Source organism: Drosophila innubila, assembly GCF_004354385.1.
Source record: "Drosophila innubila isolate TH190305 chromosome 2L unlocalized genomic scaffold, UK_Dinn_1.0 4_B_2L, whole genome shotgun sequence".
Lineage (NCBI taxonomy): Eukaryota > Metazoa > Arthropoda > Insecta > Diptera > Drosophilidae > Drosophila > Drosophila innubila.
In genome coordinates this window covers 5500299-5518415 of record NW_022995372.1, presented here as the reverse complement: position 1 = coordinate 5518415, position 18117 = coordinate 5500299, and the positions used below count along the sequence as shown (strand labels likewise).

The 18117-nt window shown below is 38.0% G+C and overlaps 2 protein-coding genes and 2 long non-coding RNA genes across 7 annotated transcripts; 1 reads left to right on the top strand and 3 right to left on the bottom strand.

Moving 5' to 3' along the window:
* Nucleotides 1-812, top strand: LOC117780557. 2 transcript variants are annotated; one of them, XR_004617092.1, is made up of 2 exons: nucleotides 1-138; nucleotides 186-812. It is a non-coding gene; the product is annotated as an uncharacterized LOC117780557 (long non-coding RNA). The 2 variants fall into 2 exon arrangements; XR_004617091.1 differs by having other exon boundaries at nucleotides 199-210.
* LOC117780555 (myosin-7) lies at nucleotides 236-15314 on the bottom strand. The gene is given in 17 exon segments (XM_034617123.1): nucleotides 236-464; nucleotides 528-767; nucleotides 831-897; nucleotides 899-1056; nucleotides 1117-1629; nucleotides 2010-2474; nucleotides 2536-2706; nucleotides 2763-2865; nucleotides 5141-6857; nucleotides 7274-7364; nucleotides 8816-9028; nucleotides 9870-10848; nucleotides 10902-11092; nucleotides 12004-12209; nucleotides 13353-13423; nucleotides 13496-13710; nucleotides 15087-15314. Coding segments are annotated over 16 exon segments (5430 nt in total). The 5' UTR covers nucleotides 13678-13710; nucleotides 15087-15314; the 3' UTR covers nucleotides 236-401.
* Nucleotides 15315-15421: 107 nt separating this feature from the next.
* Nucleotides 15422-15914, bottom strand: LOC117781211. Its single transcript, XR_004617157.1, has 2 exons — nucleotides 15785-15914; nucleotides 15422-15467 (listed from the first exon to the last, which is right to left on the bottom strand). It is a non-coding gene; the product is annotated as an uncharacterized LOC117781211 (long non-coding RNA).
* A 478-nt stretch (nucleotides 15915-16392) lies between these two features.
* LOC117781757 (FGFR1 oncogene partner 2 homolog) lies at nucleotides 16393-18024 on the bottom strand. Of its 3 annotated transcripts, none has more exons than XM_034618576.1 (2): nucleotides 17900-18024; nucleotides 16393-17840 (listed from the first exon to the last, which is right to left on the bottom strand). In XM_034618576.1, the coding sequence occupies exon 2, from the start codon at nucleotides 17758-17760 to the stop codon at nucleotides 16780-16782; it is 981 nt and encodes a 326-aa protein (XP_034474467.1). In that variant the 5' UTR covers nucleotides 17761-17840; nucleotides 17900-18024; the 3' UTR covers nucleotides 16393-16779. The 3 variants fall into 3 exon arrangements, with proteins under 3 accessions (XP_034474467.1, XP_034474465.1, XP_034474466.1); XM_034618574.1 differs by having other exon boundaries at nucleotides 16393-17834; XM_034618575.1 differs by having other exon boundaries at nucleotides 16393-17830.
* Nucleotides 18025-18117: the final 93 nt, after the last annotated feature.

The following is an 18117-nucleotide window of genomic DNA, read 5'->3' as shown; positions in this document are numbered from 1 at the left end:
ATTATTGCTTTAACACTTTTGAGTGGTACTTTATTTTTTGCAGCCAATGTAATTAAACCGGTTCATGTGGGCGGTTGGATTCGCCTGGGAATTCATTTGGTTTTTTTCTCAATGGCCACGGGTATAGTTTATAATATTGTGAGTTTTTTTTTTAAACAATTGCATTTTTTCGATTTATGTTCAAGTCTTTTCACTTAGCGCTGAGGTTTGTGGAGGAAAAGAAAATAAGTACAAGTATTTCAAAAAGATGTACATATTTATTTGCAAATCATAAGTAAAAAAGAAACATTTTGAAAGTTAAATTAATGTATGATATGATTTTCAGCTCAAGTCATAATGCAGCTGGACTTGGATACTATGAGAGTTACTAACTAACTATGGTGAGCCTTATAACATGATGACTACTTGGCTAGGCGCCGTCTTGTGGTTGGTGTGGTGGGTGTGCCAGTTGGCGGTTTTGGTATCTGAAAGTAAGATCAAAACTATTATAGCTGATCTCGATGAAGATCCCCTTTTGTTCGACTTACCGAACGTATGGGCTTCGGTGTGAGTGAATTTGCTGGCGGTGGTTCGCGTGGTTGTGGTCCATCCGGATGACCCACCACGGTTACTGCAACGGGTCTTTGCTCTGAGCTGGCACGCTCCGTACTTTCACTACGCGAGTTGGAGCCGGAACGCTTGAACATGCCGGACAGACGACCACGTAGATCCTTTTTGCTTGATCTCATGTCGCTCGCTACGCTTATGTCCGAGTCAGATCCTTGAATCTACACACATATATTCATAAGTAAAAGGTTGATTTTCATATTTTGTACAGTCTGTTGACTCACCGATATTTCACTCTCGGAATTGCGACTGCTTTTGGTCAGACTGCGTAGCTTGCCCATGAGACCCTTTTCTTTTGCGAGGCCCACGTGGTATGTCACTTTGTGTAGAGCCGCCGGACAGACGGGAGTCGAGACGTGAGTCTAGGCTGGAGTCACGCACCAATCCGCCCAGTTCCGAGTCAATGGACTGCATGGAGGATACGCTGCCATCGTCCTGACGCCAAATATTCTGCAAGGTTAAGAACCTTAGAGGACGATTCTCGCTTGGCCTCTATAATAGCTGGCCTACCTGATCCCTTTGTATGGAGTGATCCAAGGACAAACTTTTGCGTATCAGGCTGCCATTGTTTGCTGAATTACGGGAGATGCGGCCGCCACCGCGTTGAGATCCTGCCGCACTGGCCACGGAGCTGGTGCTGCCATGATGATCATTCTCCTGCGATGCAGCGCGTCGCAGATTGCCACGACGCATTCGACTGCGTTCTTGTTCATCCTCATTGACGCGTTGGAATTTGCGGAGTTCCTCGGATGCCTCGGCTAAACGAGCTAGGACACTGGTGATCTGTGCGCTGCTCAGCGTCGGCGAGGGACTGCGACTGCGACGGACATTCGCCTGTTCGGGTCGCAGTGTATGCTCCCCGTAGGTTGAAGAAGAAACTCGAGCGGATGCTCCGCCAACGATTTTGAGGTCTGGCGCAATTTTCACCAGCTCATCAACGGTTTGAAGCAGTGCACCCACTTTACGTTCCCCACCATCTTGCTCTAAGCGCCGCTTGATGAGCTCCTTCTCATAGCGTTCACGCTGAAATTAATGAAGGAGAGATCGTAAAGAAGGAACTGATTGTACAAAGGGAAGACATACAGTAAAACGTAAAAAAAGGAATCGTAAAATGGTGAACAAATATGTATACAGAGAAGAAATCGGGCAAAGTGGAGTAATCATAAGGATCAAAGGAGAAGACTTTGCAGTGAGAAAAAAGACCGTAGAGAGAAAAGAAATTGTAGATAGACAAGAGATCGCAGAAATAGGGGAGATGCAACTATAATAAGAATAAGGAGAGATCTAAAAGATCACAATTCGAGGGGAGATCAAAAGGAAAGGTGAAACCTTAGAGGGAGAGAGGATAGATATCGTATACCAAAGAGAGGCGGAAACGTAAGCAGATCAATGCAAAAACTCACCTCTCGTCTTAACTTCTCGTTGGACGTTCTAAGCTTGGCATGAACATCCCTCAGCTCAAGCAGATCGCATTGCAGCTCGGCAATTTTTTTGCGTCCCTCCTCCATTTCTTCCTCCGTCGCACGCTTCGTTTGATCCAGCTTCCGCTTGGACTCCAGACGCTCCTTGTCGCGTTCTCTTTCTACCTCGAACAGAGTTTGTCGTAGATCGCGAGCTAAAGTTGATGTTTCCTGTAGAAGACGCTGCTGATCCTCGCGCTCCTTTTGCCAGGAGAGCTCCAGCTTGGTCTTCATACCGGGCAATTTTGTGCTACCCGACCCAATGACACGTTCCTCCTCAAACTCGTTGAGCTTGGATTGCATCTCGGAAATTTTGATTTCACTAGCACTACGCTCGGAGACGAGCTCCGTCTTAACTTTACTAGACTCTAAACGGGATTCCACCAGCTGATCCTCCAGGTGACCAATCTATACAAGAGAGAAAGAGATATCACACGATATCCTCGAGAGTTTGGAAAGCTCCTCGTACCTGTTGCTCAAGATAGGCTATCTTGCTCTTATCATCATCATCGCTGCTGTGCATGGAGCTGCGACTCTGGCGTCCAGTATTGTTGGCTTTGAGATCACCGATCTTCTTTTGCGCCACTTCCAACATCTGCTTGAACGCATCTCTGTCCTTCTTAAAGCGTTCACATTGGCGCTACAAAGAGGTAGTTGTATTAGAAGACTCCGTTTAGCTTATCTGAGGAGACTTACCTGCATGGATGTGAGTTCTCCGCTAAGATTCTTCACCTGCTGCTCATAACGCAAGCGCGTACAGGCAACCTCGGACTTTAGCTGAAGCTCAGAGGCTTGTAATCTAAAAGGAGAATAGTTCAAGAAAAAGAAAGATCAGTAAAAATCGAGGATGACTCAAATGAAAGTTAGAGTTAAAAAGAGACGATCAGTCGAAAGGAAAGCTTTAAAATTATTATTTTTCAGTTAACGCTTCCACAGTCATTTTGCAGAAAATACCCACTAACTCAGGGAAATTTTCATTCATGTTGGTATAAACCATTTCGTGGGATAAACCATTAAGTTAATTTCGGCAAATCCCAAGTAAACTTGAAAAATATTTTGTTATTAATGTATTTCCAGATTTCTAGAAGCAGTTGACTATATAAGAAGCTGCAGTCTCCCTAAAAGTATTAGTTCAAGACAAGTCAATAATAATGAAGTTCTTCTCTTTTGTCACCATATTTGTATGCGGTTTATTGGCTCTGGCCAGTGGTAAGTACAACTATAATACACTCTTACATTAACTATAACTCAATTTTTTGTATCATTTAGGCGACCCAGTGGCCGAACCGGGTGATTTCATAATTGAAGCTGATTGCACAAAATGCACTATTAATAATTGAACTTGAAGCAAACAACGTGTTAGAAATGCAAATTTTATTTTAATAAAAATATAGAAAAAACCATAAACCATAAAAAATGTTTTTTTTTTTAATTGTATCTTTTTTTTTGTGGCATAGATTCTGTCTGTTTTCTAAAAAATGGCACAATTTGGAACCAAAACGTCGGACATACGGACAATGCGGACTAAGGTTTTAAGTATTAACTTTATTAATTTCCTCATCAAAATCGGGAGAAATTAAATGTAGCTTTAAATATTTTTGGATTCGACATCGGTATTATCCTCTAATTAAAAGTAACCGTAAGTGTTACAAACTGCACACACCAATTATTTTAATAATAACTATATAAAAATTAAATTAAATAAAAAAAGGGAAATAATGATAAAAAAAAACATAGATTAGTTAAAAAAAACAATTAAATAGAATTGGTAAGCTTATTATAAACATTAAGTATTATCTATACATTTAACAAATAATTGCAAGAAAAAATTATGTTTTTTTTGCTTAATTCGAAAACATAGTTCGCATTCATTGCGAAATTCGCGCATTGTTGATTATACTTTAACCTCTAATAACCTTGCTCATTTTAAAGACATTTTATTAATTATGGGATAAAGCTTGTGTTATTGGGATGGGTTTTTTTTGCCTGATAAGCGCCTTTATTTGCCTCTTTATAATCGATCCGTTCTGTGTCTCGAGCTCAGTTGCATTCGGAACTTCTAACCTGAAGATGAAATACTTCGCATTGCTAATTGTGGTTCTAGTTGGGCTCAGCTCTAGTCTGGGTATGTCCCGCAGACCACAAATGCTTTTTAAAAAGTAATGTTCATCTTAAGAGTTCAAAAATTGTATATACAAAATATAAATAATAATCTTCTAATATATATTGAGGCTTCAAGTTTAATTGAGCATATCTGAAGATATCAAATTATTACATACTCTAACTTGAATTTTGGAAAGATAGTAGCTGTACGATATAGTAATCTTATAGTTTCTGGACCAAAAATTCGGACTTATGTCAAGTTTTATCAACAAACATAGATTTTAAGAGATTGGTTATTTTATATATTATTTATGTCATCTCTCCTTAAGTGGGTGATACTTTCTGTGAAAAAAAAAATATAATACCCTGTTCAGAATATAATAATAGTTTGTGGCTGGGGTATTTTCCAGGGACGGTAAATAATGATTATTTTGTTGTTTTTTATCAATTGAAAAAATCATTCACTTCTAGTAACTTTTAACGGACGCGAAAAATACCAACATTTTTCTTTAAGGGTAATCCATGCAATTTTACCATGAATTTTAAATTTATAATTTTTATGTTTTTACTCATAAAATAATCATTATTTTTGAACAATAAATATAAAATAAAAATAAAAAATATTTTTGAGCATAAAAATAAATCTTGCAAAATAATGATTATTTCTTGAGAACTTATAAAGATTACAGTCCCTGGTATTTTTAGCTTCCAAATATATAAGATACTAAAACACTACCAGCAACGATTCAAAACAAATAACTGTAAAACAATTAACAATCATACATTCTTTTTTCTATCTTTGAGTCGATCACTCAAAAGTGAGGATCAGTTAAAAGAGAGAATCTGTCAAAGGAAAGTAAATGTAAAAGGTAGTAATCACACAAATAAGAGGATCAGTCGGAAGAGATCAGCAATTAAAAGAGAGGCTCAGAGGAAAGGCGAGTATCAGTCGAAAAAGATAAACTACTCACTGTGACTTCAGTTCCTTGATCTCAGCCTCGCGCCGGGCACCGTGACCGTTGAGTGAAGATTGCGCCTGTTCAATGCGATTGAAATCACTCAATTTGCTGTTCAGATCGTCGTTATCCTTTCTCAGTTGGAAGACCAGATCGATGTTCATCTCATTCTCGCGACGCAATCGTTCATATTCATGCTCCTTCTCGGCCAGCTTGTTCTTCAGCATGGAACGCTCGTGTTCTCCGCTGTTGCCAGTCTTCAATGTCTTGGCCTCCAAGTCGACGATCTTCTTCTGGGCCTCGTTAAACTTTTTAGCCATGTCGGTGCGTTCAATGCGTATGGTGTCCATATCTGCCAGTTTATACATGGCGGCAGTCAGTTCGGTTTGAAGACTTTGCTTCTCTGTTGTCAGCTGGGCACGCATCAGGATCGTTTCTTCCGAGAGTTTCTCCCAGTGATTGTTTAGATCTTCATATCGCTTTTGTTCTCCATTTAGCGTGGTTTGTGTCTCCTCCAGTTGCTTCTTTAGCTCCTGCACTTGTTTACTCTCCGATTTGCTGGATTTTGCTTTTAGATCCTTGATGTCCTTCTCAAGAGATGCCTTCGTTTTCTCTGCCGCCTTTTTGGTACTGAGAAGTTCAGCATCTAGTTGCGTGATCTTTGATTCTAGTTTTTCCCGTTCCTTAGTTTGCTTCTCAAAGTCTTTTTCCAGACTGGACAACTTATCCTTCTCTCGCTTATTTTGTGTCTCCATTGAAGATTTGCTGGCTTCCGATTGCTTCAACTGACTTTCTTGTTTCTTCAACTTGTCCTCGAGTTCTTTGAGCTTTGTATTGAGCTTCTTGGCCTCCTCGTCGCTTGCTTTGAGCTTCTGTTCCAGCTCCTTGGCCTTGCTGCTGTTGCCGTTGAGCAGCTTCAAGCGTTGGACATCTCCCTCCGCCAGAGCCAATTTTTGCTTGCATTTCTGCAGATCCTGCTCCAAGGATTCCTTGCTCGTTTGCAGCGTCTTCAGTTGATTGGCAGAGCAGCTTCCCACAATCACACGCATCTCACTGATCTCGTCCTCCAGCTCCTCGACCCATTTCCTTAGGTGACTCTTTGGCGTCAGATCGTTGACTCTTTTGGGAGTCCTGGAGGGTAACTTTCCATCCGCCTCCAGTTGCATGCGCTTTACCCTGGCGGTCAGTTCATCCCTTTCCTTTTGGGCTAGAGCCAGTGCATCCTTTAGCTTTGGAAGCTCAGCTTCGCCATTCTTCTCCACGGATCCCGACTTTCTCAATGTCTGCAGCTGAAGACGTTTGTTCTCCTTAGCGAGTTTATCGTTCTCGGTCTCCAGAATTGTCAACTTGCTGAGCTGTGTCCTCATAGTCTCCGCACTTTGCTCCTTCTCCTGTAGGTTCTTCTTTAGCAAGGTAAGCTCTTCGTTCAGTACCTTGAGCTTCTTCTCTGCCGCACTCGAGGAGCTGCCGAAACTTAAAAGAGATCCTTTGCTACCATTGCTCATATCCTGTCGCAACTTTGCCTGCAATTCCCGAACATATTTCTTGGACTCGGCATTCTCCTTCTCCAGATCCTCGACCTTGAGACGCAGTATTGAAGCCTCCTGCTCGTTCAACTCCAGGAGTATACGCAGTTCGGCAGGATCATCCTCATCAGAGATGCCTTCATCCCGATCGGCGTGAACCTCAGGCGCCAATCGATGTGGATGGGGTGCAGGACTTAATCTGCGAGCTGTATGAAAAGTAAATAAAAGTGTTATTAGGCTGTCTACAATTTTGATTGTATTTCTTTATAGCATGCCGGGTATCCATGAGCTTAGTTACTTTAGTTAGTTGCAATTTGGAAACGCTGTTAGTCACATTTTATGAGCAGCCGCAAAAAAATGGCAAAAAATTATTATTGAATTTATTCATTAAAAAAGCGCATGAGAAATATCGTTAGTTCAAGATGTTAAATAGGCAATTTTCAAATAGACGATTCAATTGGGATATTTTAACTTTATTCGATAAAATCCCAAGTAAATCAAATCTTTTGAGATTAGTAAATGTTTATAAGGGATGTGAGTAATTATTAAATATCTATCTCAAGTTGTATTTGGTTTGTTTTTTGTAATTAGGTTTTACTTTGATAACAAATTTTGATCGTACTTCTTGAGCGCGTTGCCATTTTTTTCAACTGCATCATCAAAGACTCATTTTCATCCTCGAAACGAGTCACCTTTTTCCTCAAATGTTCAGCCTGAAATGTAAAACACACATTTGATTTTATGTAAAATTATTTTGTTATTTTGATAAATCCATTTCTAGTAAATATTTTCGTTTTCGAGGATAAAAACTGTGCCCTGTCAAGTGAGCTATACCAATCTAAAGCTGACGCAGATAAACGCTAACTACGGGATTAGCTTTCAGTAAAAAAAACATATTTACATAGAAATACGAGTATTATTAAACAGAGTGAAACAAGAAATTGAGCTACACTACATTTACGGACTGATCACAACCAACAAAGGCCAAAACAGTTAAGAGATTTTGTATTAAGATATTCAGTAGCTTTAAGGGTTGTCCTCTTCTTTTAAAATTTTCACAGGCACTAAAATTTGAGTGTTGTTTTTTTATACAGCTGAAATTTTAGTTGAGATATTTTCTACCACTTATATTCTATTCGGATTTTTGCAACTAAAATTGTTGCTGGAATCGATCTCACTACTACTAGATTATTAATTGGGAATTATATCTCCACAGTATTTATAATTGGAATTTTTAATTAAGTGCAAATATTTGTTGTTTTAAATAAAAAATATTTTTTTTTAATCATGGAAAACTGCGTATCAGTACACCCGTCAGTAAGAGGGTAATAGAGTATGATAGTTTAGTGCTTAAATTTTAAATGTTTTCTTAGAGGAATAGAGAAAGATAATTTTGTGGCCACGGGTTTGAACTCGATGTTTAAAAAGTACAAAGGATCAAATTGTTCTCCCAAGTGGGAATATAGCTGTACAAAGTTTAAATACAATTATAGAAGGAGAGGTATAAGAGGCACACTTGACATATTTAGTAACACCTGTAAATCTCTAGAATTTCCTATAAAAACTTAAACATTTGAATTTCAATCAATCAGGGGTGCCACAGAAATTAAAACCAACCGAAAATCTCCCAAAAATGTATGGAGATTTGGGACATTTCCTGTTGGAATATCTTTTCCCTGTTTTGACCCATGGGTATTGTGATGTAATAGAAAGTGGTTAGGTGCTAGGTACCTGCACTAGACCTAGCCAAAAGTACATGAGAAATTGCGCTTGGAAAGAGCAAGGAGGTGGAATTGACAGCCCTGGTCGAAGATGAGGGTGCAAAAAGCGACACAAACGGTGAAGATTCACGATCAACTGAAAGATTTCTGGCATTCAGTTCTAAATTGGTTTGTGTGGAACAGTTGGAGTAGTCCACCAAGATTGTTTGTGTGCCTAGTTCATCTGTTTTGGGACGCGTATTGGAGGCAGCATCACGTTGAACTATCGAGGCTGTCTGTGTGGCACGTGGAAACCCTAAAGGTATGGCCAGCATGTCACCCGTTTGTGTGCCACGATTTAGCTGGGAACGATGTCTAGACGTCTTAGATCTGAGCTGACGCAGCTTTACGTAAAGTTGACAAGTTATTAATCAGAGATGAGCATAGTTAACACATGATCTTACCTCTTCCTCGGCAAATTTTAGTTGATCCTTCAAGTCAGTCTCGCGCTCAATAGAGTCCTGTAGTTCCCGCTGCAAATGCTGTGGATCTTCCTGTGATCCACCACGTGTCAAAGACTCCCGCGTGATTTTGCCATCCGCTGACGTGGATTTACCTAATGCACCCAACATGGGCGCCTTCTTTTTTCCGGGATTGCGCAGTTCTTCCGCCTCGGTCTGAAAGAAGGTCAAACATTTAAGCAGACAGAAAATGTACTAATAAAAATAATTCTTTATTCAACCCAAAAAAAAATATTATTATAATAATACATTAATCTTGGCAAAATTATTAGAGCTTAAAGTTATAAAAAATATATTTAAAAAACAAGTGGGAAAGGCTATGGTCCAGATCCCGACCATAGGATACCCGTTACTTATTTCAATACATATAAAAGAACTTAAAAGAAATAGCTTGTATTACTTTGAAAACATTAAATCGCCATAACTGCTTTACTACTTGTCCGATCTTAATGAGATTCAGTGGGATAATAGATAATATTACCATATAACGTTAATTACCATAAATACTGTATTATCTTAAAAGGTGATTGTGTTGCCGAAAGGGGGCGTATCAAAAATTTAAAACAAACTTGACCTGCGTGTGGATTATAGAAATCTGTGTGCCAAATTATTTGTTAAGTAACGGGTATAAAAATGGTTGACGAAAAAAAAAGTTGCGTTTTCTAGATGAACAAAATTTATGTAAATGCAGAATGAATTTAAGGGGTCAAACCATGAACTAAATAGTATTCCTCATTTAAAATCGTTAATGATTGGTCAAATCCGTCCGTTGAGTTTGACAAAGTTATGCGAGCTAAAGGTCTTTTAAAAAATCATTATGTTCAATTGCTTAGAATTCTCGATCTACTAAAATTCTTTAATTTAATCTTTAGGAAAATAATTCGGCTAAGATAAAATCGCTTGACTTAAATAATTGTAATTTTTTGTGGAGTTATAAGTAAGAAATACTTGATTTGTTCTCTGTGCGTGAATTCCTTTCATAATTTACTTCACTCACCTGTAGTTTGCGGGTTAATTCGCTGGAGAAACGCAGCTCCTCCTCCAGTTTCTTGACCTTGGCGGACAGCTCGGCATTGTATGAGCTTTGTCTCTCCTGCTCGAGTGTTTCGATCTTGCGTTCGCTTTTCTTTAGCTTGAAACTGAGAATGCGACAGTTTTTGGTGGCCTTTTCGAGATCCTTTTGCAAATTGGTTTTAGCCTTGACCTCATCATCACGGAACGTATCCTGCACCTCATCCATTTCTGCCTGTAAATTGATAATCTCCTTTTTGGCCGATTGATTCTCCTCCATGAGCTCCTCGCAGATTTGCTCGGCTGCCTGCAGCTTCCGTTTCAGCTCGGACTGACTGTCCTTGTGCTCCAGCTCCTTCATGCGTTGATTTAACTTGCGTTTATCCTCCGTCACGCGATCCAACTGCTCCTTCATTTCGTTCAGCTTTTGCTGAAGGATAAGGGCCTCCGAGGCGGCGGTACGATTGGAGGCTGTGTCCATGGAGGCCAATCTTCTAAGCAATATATCGCTCTTCTCACGCTCTGCACGCTCAGCTCGGGTTTTCATAGCCTCCAATTCGGTGCGCAGGGTGGCCATCTGATCCTTTAGGGTTGCCGCTGTAGTTGCTCCGATTCCCGCCGTTGTTGCCGGTAGGGATTGTCTTTTGATATCCTTGCTATTAATGGAGCTAAGACTATTGTTGGTTTCCGTTTCCTTGCGACGTGTGCTACTCGAGCTGGAACTGGAACTGGAAACTGAGGCTTTGGTTTCCATGGCACTTGATGATGTTGATATGGAGGAGGACTTTGATGGGGTTATTGCTGCTGAGGATGTGGTGGTAGTGCTGTTACTAGTCACAGTTGCCACAGCTGCAACCTTTTTTGGTGGCAAAGAGGCACGTTTGAGTTCCGTCTGCTGGTTGAGAGTTGTGCCGGATTTACTGCGCTCCGGTCGATCCGGCGGTGGCAATGTAGTCTCGCTATCCCTACGATTTAAGAGGGGATTAGCTATGATCCTCAGCTCTACTCTATCACTTACTCTTCACGTCGTGGCACGGAGCGTTCCCGACTGTTTTCTCTCGAGTTCAGGCTTCGCTGTTTCTTAAGCAGATTCATTTTGCGCACACGCTCGGCAAGACTGTCTGTCGATAGGATGACTAGCTCATCTGGAATACTTGAAGTTTTACTTGGGGAGGAAGTGACACGGCCTTGCGTTAGCGTTTGTTCCACCTGCCAAAATAGAATCATACCAAATATAAAGAATCGAAATTATGAAATCTTGAACACGAAAAAGATTTAATACCCTATCAGAGAACTGTACATAAAAATAAAATTTAATTAAAGAGACATTATAAGGAACTACTAACCAAATAACGAATTTTTAATTCAATTAGTTATAATATCCTCAAGAACAAATTAGTTTTTCATACAAAAAATAATTTTATTATAGAGCTTTCCTAGGAAAGCTATACGATATATGTAGCGGTCAGTTTTGCACCAAATTCATATTCTGTGAGATTGGTTGATATATTTAAAAATAATACAGACTTTTTTTTTAATAAAGGAAGTATTTCGAGCGATCTTAATAATCTTTGTAAATATATAAAGGCTAAATTGCCCTAATCTACGAGACGAAGGCCCAAGTAGCTAGTGCTCTTTAAAAATTCATCACCTTTTGTATTGTATACTTGATTTATAATTATAAAATAAAAAAAAAAAAAAAAATATTTTAACTTGATGTATAAGCGTACACCAATATATATTCTGTGATATTGGGTGCGATATCTCAAGAAACAAAAAAGTACTGCATACTTAAGATTAAATTTCGTCTGATCGTTCTATGGCAGCCAAATAATATAGTTATCTTTCGTTATCAAGAATATATGTTAAAGTGCATCGATTTGTATGGCCCAAAAAAAAAAATGACAAATGGTTCCCCATATTCGTAATTTACGGTCAATTCTAAAATGTTTTAACCAAGAAACCATAGTTCTAATATCAATTCCAAGTCTCCTCTTTTTGAGTTGAATAATGTATTTTTATATTTTTAGTATGAATTATTACCATATCTTTAGTATGACAATATTATGAAACATTCTGCGTGGGTATATAATATGTATACACTCTAAAAAACACTTTACCTCATTGATGTCTAAGGCGGTTGTGTGACGTCGCGGAGGAACCGGAAGCTTCAAGGTGACAGCCACATTGTGATCGTCGACGGGTCGTGACACCGTCAATGTTGACGCAGCTGATGAACGTTTTGACGCCGCCGCCGCCGTCGCTGCCTCCGCAGCCTCATCGATGTCCGGCGTGGAGGCCCAGGACTGCGGACGTTTCTTTAGCTCTACATTGAAGTGGACAACTGAGTTGAGTAAAAGCAGCGTCAAGTGCAGTGAAGTGCGGCAAATGCAAGCAGTGTCAATCACACAGTCACAGTCACAGTGAGACGAGATCACATTCACAGTCACAGTATGGTTGGGTTCCACAAATGACCGTTAGCCAATCAAATTGCGGTAAATGTGGATTACATCAGCGAAACAGCACAGCATACACGATGGTAGTACAAAAATCATGGTAGTATTTAACGTTAACGTTATGTAGATTAGTGTAGAGTGAGACAGAGAATAGAGACATAGCACGAAAGAGACAAATAGATAGTTAAGATAGAGAGATATGTAGATGATACGAGCACACGGTACAGTAATTTGTGCAAGAGTTTCAGTTAAGATCATGATATATCCATTCACAAACTTATGTTTGACTTTTTGATCGTTTAAATTTAAATTTATAAGAAATAAAATATTTGATTGGTTTAAATGACAGTGTTGCCGCCTATCTTATTAAATTTTATAATTATTGTTGCAACGAATTTATAATATGAAGTTTCACAGAATTAATAAAATAAAAAGGGACTTAGTTTTACAGCCTAATAACAAAACATTTTACGTTATAAAAATTAATTCTATTTTTAAATAAAATATTTTAATAAATCTTAATTTTTAATTAAATAAACAATGGGTGATCGATGAATCCAGCTATTGTACTTAAAATCTGAGTAAATAATTCTTAATATGAATAAGCTGTTTTCCATTGTGCACGTTGGGGCATATATAATATACATATATGCATAAAAAATCATTCACTTTGTGCATTTTTAAAGTACTACGAATCCTTGAGTGTACAATTCTTGCGTAAAAACAGCTAAGGAAACTTCACAAAATTAACAAGAATGTTTGAAAATATTTTAGTATGAAATAGAGTTTGTTTTTGAACAATATTGCAAAGTTACAAAACTGGAAATAAACATATAATATTAGGTTTCAGAAAGAACTACAACTACTTGATAAGAATTTGCACACAAGTCAGAGTTAAGTGTTAAGAATTAGTTAAGTAAAACATTTTCAGTTGAAATACTTCCTAAACGTATTTAATTTCTAGTAGAGAGTATTTATAAGAAAAGAGTGTAGATCCTATATAAAACTCGTACCTATATCATTACTATTGTTAGCATTGGCGCTGGTTAAGTTCTGCGTTGATGTCCAAGTACGCGATGAGGGTCTGAGAGAAATTTGGAATAGTTTCATTTATCTTATCAAAGTCTTTAAAGAAAATTCTTTAGATTACGCCTACCGAGAGCTTTGAGCATCTGAGAGATTTGGAGAGGATGCGGCCACATCGTCACCCCCTCGTCGGGCTCCATGTTCTTTGTAATCACGAAAACATCGCTTACATCTTGTGGGATAACGTGTCTGGGGATGAAAGCCAAGTGGGCAGAGCTGATCGCCTTTCAGCGATGGGTACAGATGATGCATCTGTTTTTATATGAATTGTCAGCTTTGCTTTTTCTGAAAATTAAACAAATTAATAGTGAGATCACGATTACGTTTTTGTCATGCATATAACGATTACCAAATTTATTACTTCATACGTTTATATTATATACCCGTTACTTTTATTGGGCCACGCACCTTAAACTTGCATAGTATTAACTAAATTTAAGCGTTTTCATTGTGAACAACGAAGTGGAATTTTGGCATTGATCCAAGTAAGCAGAAGAATGTTGTACATCAAATGTAGAACATTTTGTGTCAAAGAGACGTTTTTATCTGTTTTATTTGTATTCTGTAATTCTATAAACCAATCAAGCATGTTACATCTTCTTTGTCTTATGATAGATACGTGTCGAATGCATCTTAAGTAATTTATTTTTATTTTTACAAGTTTTTAGACCAAAAAACCATGTGCAATTTGTGTCTAATCATAAAAAGGGAAAAAACTTACGAAATGGAATCATCTTTCTGATTTTGAAATCGATAAAATACGATCATTAAAAAACTAGCAGAATATAGGGAGAAAACAGAAGGGTAGAAGAAATTACAGAAGGTATCAAGTTTTTACCTTGGATAATTCTTATATGTCAAAAATAGATAATAGATAAATAAAGTTTACAAAAACTTTTTTTTTTAAATATTCTGGCTGACAATCATTATTGTTACTATTAAAACACTTGTTCCGTTTATACCTTATCTAAGACTTTCTCAGATAATTTGATATATTTAAATTATGTTTTTGCTTATTTAAGTTAGGGAACTTTAAAATATACATACATATTTACGTAATCTTTAAAAATATTTTAAGATTATTTTTTAACCAAAACGCCAAGTGAAAATCTATGAAATTCCAAAATATCTGTCTGTAATTTCAATTCAATTCAAATTTACGAGCTAATTGAAATGAATACCTGAATAACACGAACAAGTTCTGAAAGGCTTCCTAACATAAAAACAAAAAATAGAAGGAATATACGAGTACTCAGATGTTATGAGTTTATTTGTAAATATAAACAATAACAAATGTTTATTGTATCATGGACTACTTTATGTATATTTTAGTGCAGGGAGAGTCGTAAAGTGAGCGAGAGAGTAAAGAAAGAGACGATCTTTCTCTCTTCACAGGTGGGAAATGCGCATACAAAAAACTTTGCTTTGCGCATGTTTTTCAATAAATTGAGTGAGTAAATTGCATGAATATTCACAACTCACTCAAGAGAGAGACAATTTCTCTTTAAGAGCACACTCTCTCTTTATGTAAGGGACACAAACATTGCAAATCCCCAAGCACGTTAAAAATAATTATCAACGTTTTTAACCTAAGTATATATATTTGTATAGATCCATTTTAGTTTGTCGCGATCGTTGCAAATATAGAATATTGAACTTACACAAAATGATTCCGCATTTAGATGAATTTGAAGCTGGGCAACTGGGAATGGGGCCACGGGAGGCACAGCTGCTGCATTTGCTCCTGATCTGTGAGACGACGACGGCGACGACGATCGCAAATAGTGCTGAATTTTTTCGAATGCGATTAATTGCGTAACCGCAAATCTGTTTGCAATAATCAAATAGCGAATTTAAGTCCTTTCAAATCACACAAAAATATGTACATAAATATGTTTCAAATTGTTAACTTATTATTTCATTCAAATTTTGATTTCTCGCACTATTTGAAAAATAATTTACATTTTGTCAGGTTGCGTTTGATTCGATTTTTAGATTTTTGGAATTTATTCACTTTGTTCAAATTTACGGCTGAAAATTAGCTGTGTTTTAAAAATAGAACACAATTTTCTTGAATGGCAGCGCACTTTTAATATATCCCATTAAAAGATATTCCTCAAATGCAATTTTCAACATATCTTTTGTATATTCTTTTTGTCACTGATTACAAAATATTTGTTTACTTTTCAATTACAAAACAACACAGAAAAAAAATGAATTATTAATTCACAATTTTCGAAATTGGATTTTTCACTTGACGCACATACATTACACATACATACACAGCTTTATGCATATACACGAATGTGTGTACATATATATATAATTTGGGATTTCTTTTGATACACTCGAAATATACTTATACAGATCGCTGCATCTCTTTCCCACCAATTGCACAGGCTAAGCGTTTTCCGGGCAGACGAGATTTCCTCGTAAATAAAAGTCGTTGCGAACGTTTTGAAAATCGACGAGAAACTAAATTTAAATATTTTTAAAAAGCTCAAACTAGCCACGGTGTGACTGCAAGTGGCTCGAACAGATTCTTTCTCACTCTCTCTCTCTCTCTCTCTCTTTACCATTCTCTCCGTCTCTTGGAGATGCGAAAATATTTCAGACCAAAGGTTACCCTGGAAGATAACTAGAAGGATTGTGTCGAAATATATACATATATAATTTCAACTTTTAATCTCAATTTATCAAAAATGTATATATAACAAGTTCAATAAATGTCATCTATATTTTTTTATCTATGGCAGTTAATTTCAATCGAAGTCGAAATCTTGAACCGGTATTAACCGTTTAAAATTGGTAACCACAACTGAAACATAATTTTTATATGATACCAAAACCGAAATCAGTTTTGAGCGAAAGAGAGGAGCAAAGTGTTACTTTACAGCACTTACGTCCCACATTTTGGAAGCACTTAAATGAAGTCCACATATTATTGGAGTTCAAATACAAGGTAGACTTCACATTATGGAATTTATTAAGAAATCATAAAGTCGACAGAGTACAACATGGATTACAAATTGTATTTATGTGTGTGTGGTGTTTTAGGTTTTGATGAATGTTGTTTTCCGCTATGTATAGACGTTATTTTGCATATATGTTATTTTTTTTGTATAAATTACTTAGAGATTATTAGTCGATACGAACTAATGCAGAGTAATAATCATATGTATGTATAGTAATGTATGCAAGTATGAACTAAATGGAGGTGCTGTGTAGGTGTGTGTTTATGTCGTTAATGCTTGGAAAATTAATAATGTGCCATTTGAAGCGAATACAAATTAACAATGATGATTGACTGACGATGATAATGCAACGTTGACATTGCTGTAACAGCACCTATCATCATGTTGCACTGGAACCCGCAATGGACTTCGCAACATCCTCCTCCAGTTCAGTTGCCGTCGCTGTCGGCGTCGCTGCCACCGTCGCTTTGCCAGATTCTGGCGTGCTATGGGCAGCAGGTCCGTTATTATTCTCATTGGCGTTTGTGTTCTCAACAGCATCCACAACAGTTATAGCTGTGGCATCTTCAACAGTGTTGGTTAACGGAGCAGCGCTAGAAGCGTTGACTGAGGCAGTGTTGTTTGCTGAATTATTGCTCGGCAGCTCTGGGCTGCTATACAACTGTATGACTGAATTGTTGTTCATGTTCTCCACTGAGGCACCTGATATGGACAGATCGTCGGCGGAGTCATCCGCCTGACTATCCGTTTGCACCGCCTTCTCCTCGAGCAGATGATCAGAGTCGCGTATGGGACGCTGCGCTGAACCGTAATGCTTTGAGATTTCCAGTAGTTCACGCAACGTTTCATTCTCCATGCGCAGCTGTGAAATTGTCTGCAGTTCCCGCTGCACATTCTCATCATCGGCAGTCGCCGCCCGATGCATTACCGCTGCCATTTCGTTGATTTTATCGCGCTGATCACGTATCACCTGCCACAGCCGTTCGTTGTACAGCTCTTTGAAATTGAATTTGCTATCGAGAACTTTGGTAACTGTGTGTTCGCGGTACTTTTGCATCATCAGTTCCATGGCCCGCTCGTAATCCTCAATGCAGATTTTCAGCTCGCGATTCTCTTTAAGGATTTCGGAGCTGTTGACATTTTGTTGCTGTATACGATTCACCATATCCACATTGGATTTGTTATTGGAGATGCGATTTAAGGACTCTATGTCGTCCTGATATTGTCGCAAACTCTCCACCAGACGATTGTTAGTCTCCGCCTCCTCCAACAACGCTGTTCCCAGTGCATCCAAATCCTTGACACGACTGGCCATGCGCTGCGCGTCCATTATCATCTGCCCCACCGATAGGTTCGACATATTGCCAGCCGCTCCTCTAAAACGATATTCCCCTCAAGATTGCAATTCCTTTTGTTTGTAGCAGACCTCGCTATCTGCAACAAAGAACGGTATAAGTTGGTTCTTAGACTTTCAATCGCATATGTATTTGCATTATTACGTTGTAGTTTGTTTAATATTATTATTTATCCAATCATTGAAATTTTACAAACAACAAAACCACCAAAAAAGTTACTATTAGAAATTTTGGTGCGACCCAATTATTTATAGGTGGTTTGACAGCTGACAGCTGAGAAGGTTGCCAGCATATTTTTCACAAGCAGATATGCATTCTGTGTTATCGGCTAACCAGCTGCAAGAAATATCGCCTTATCGACT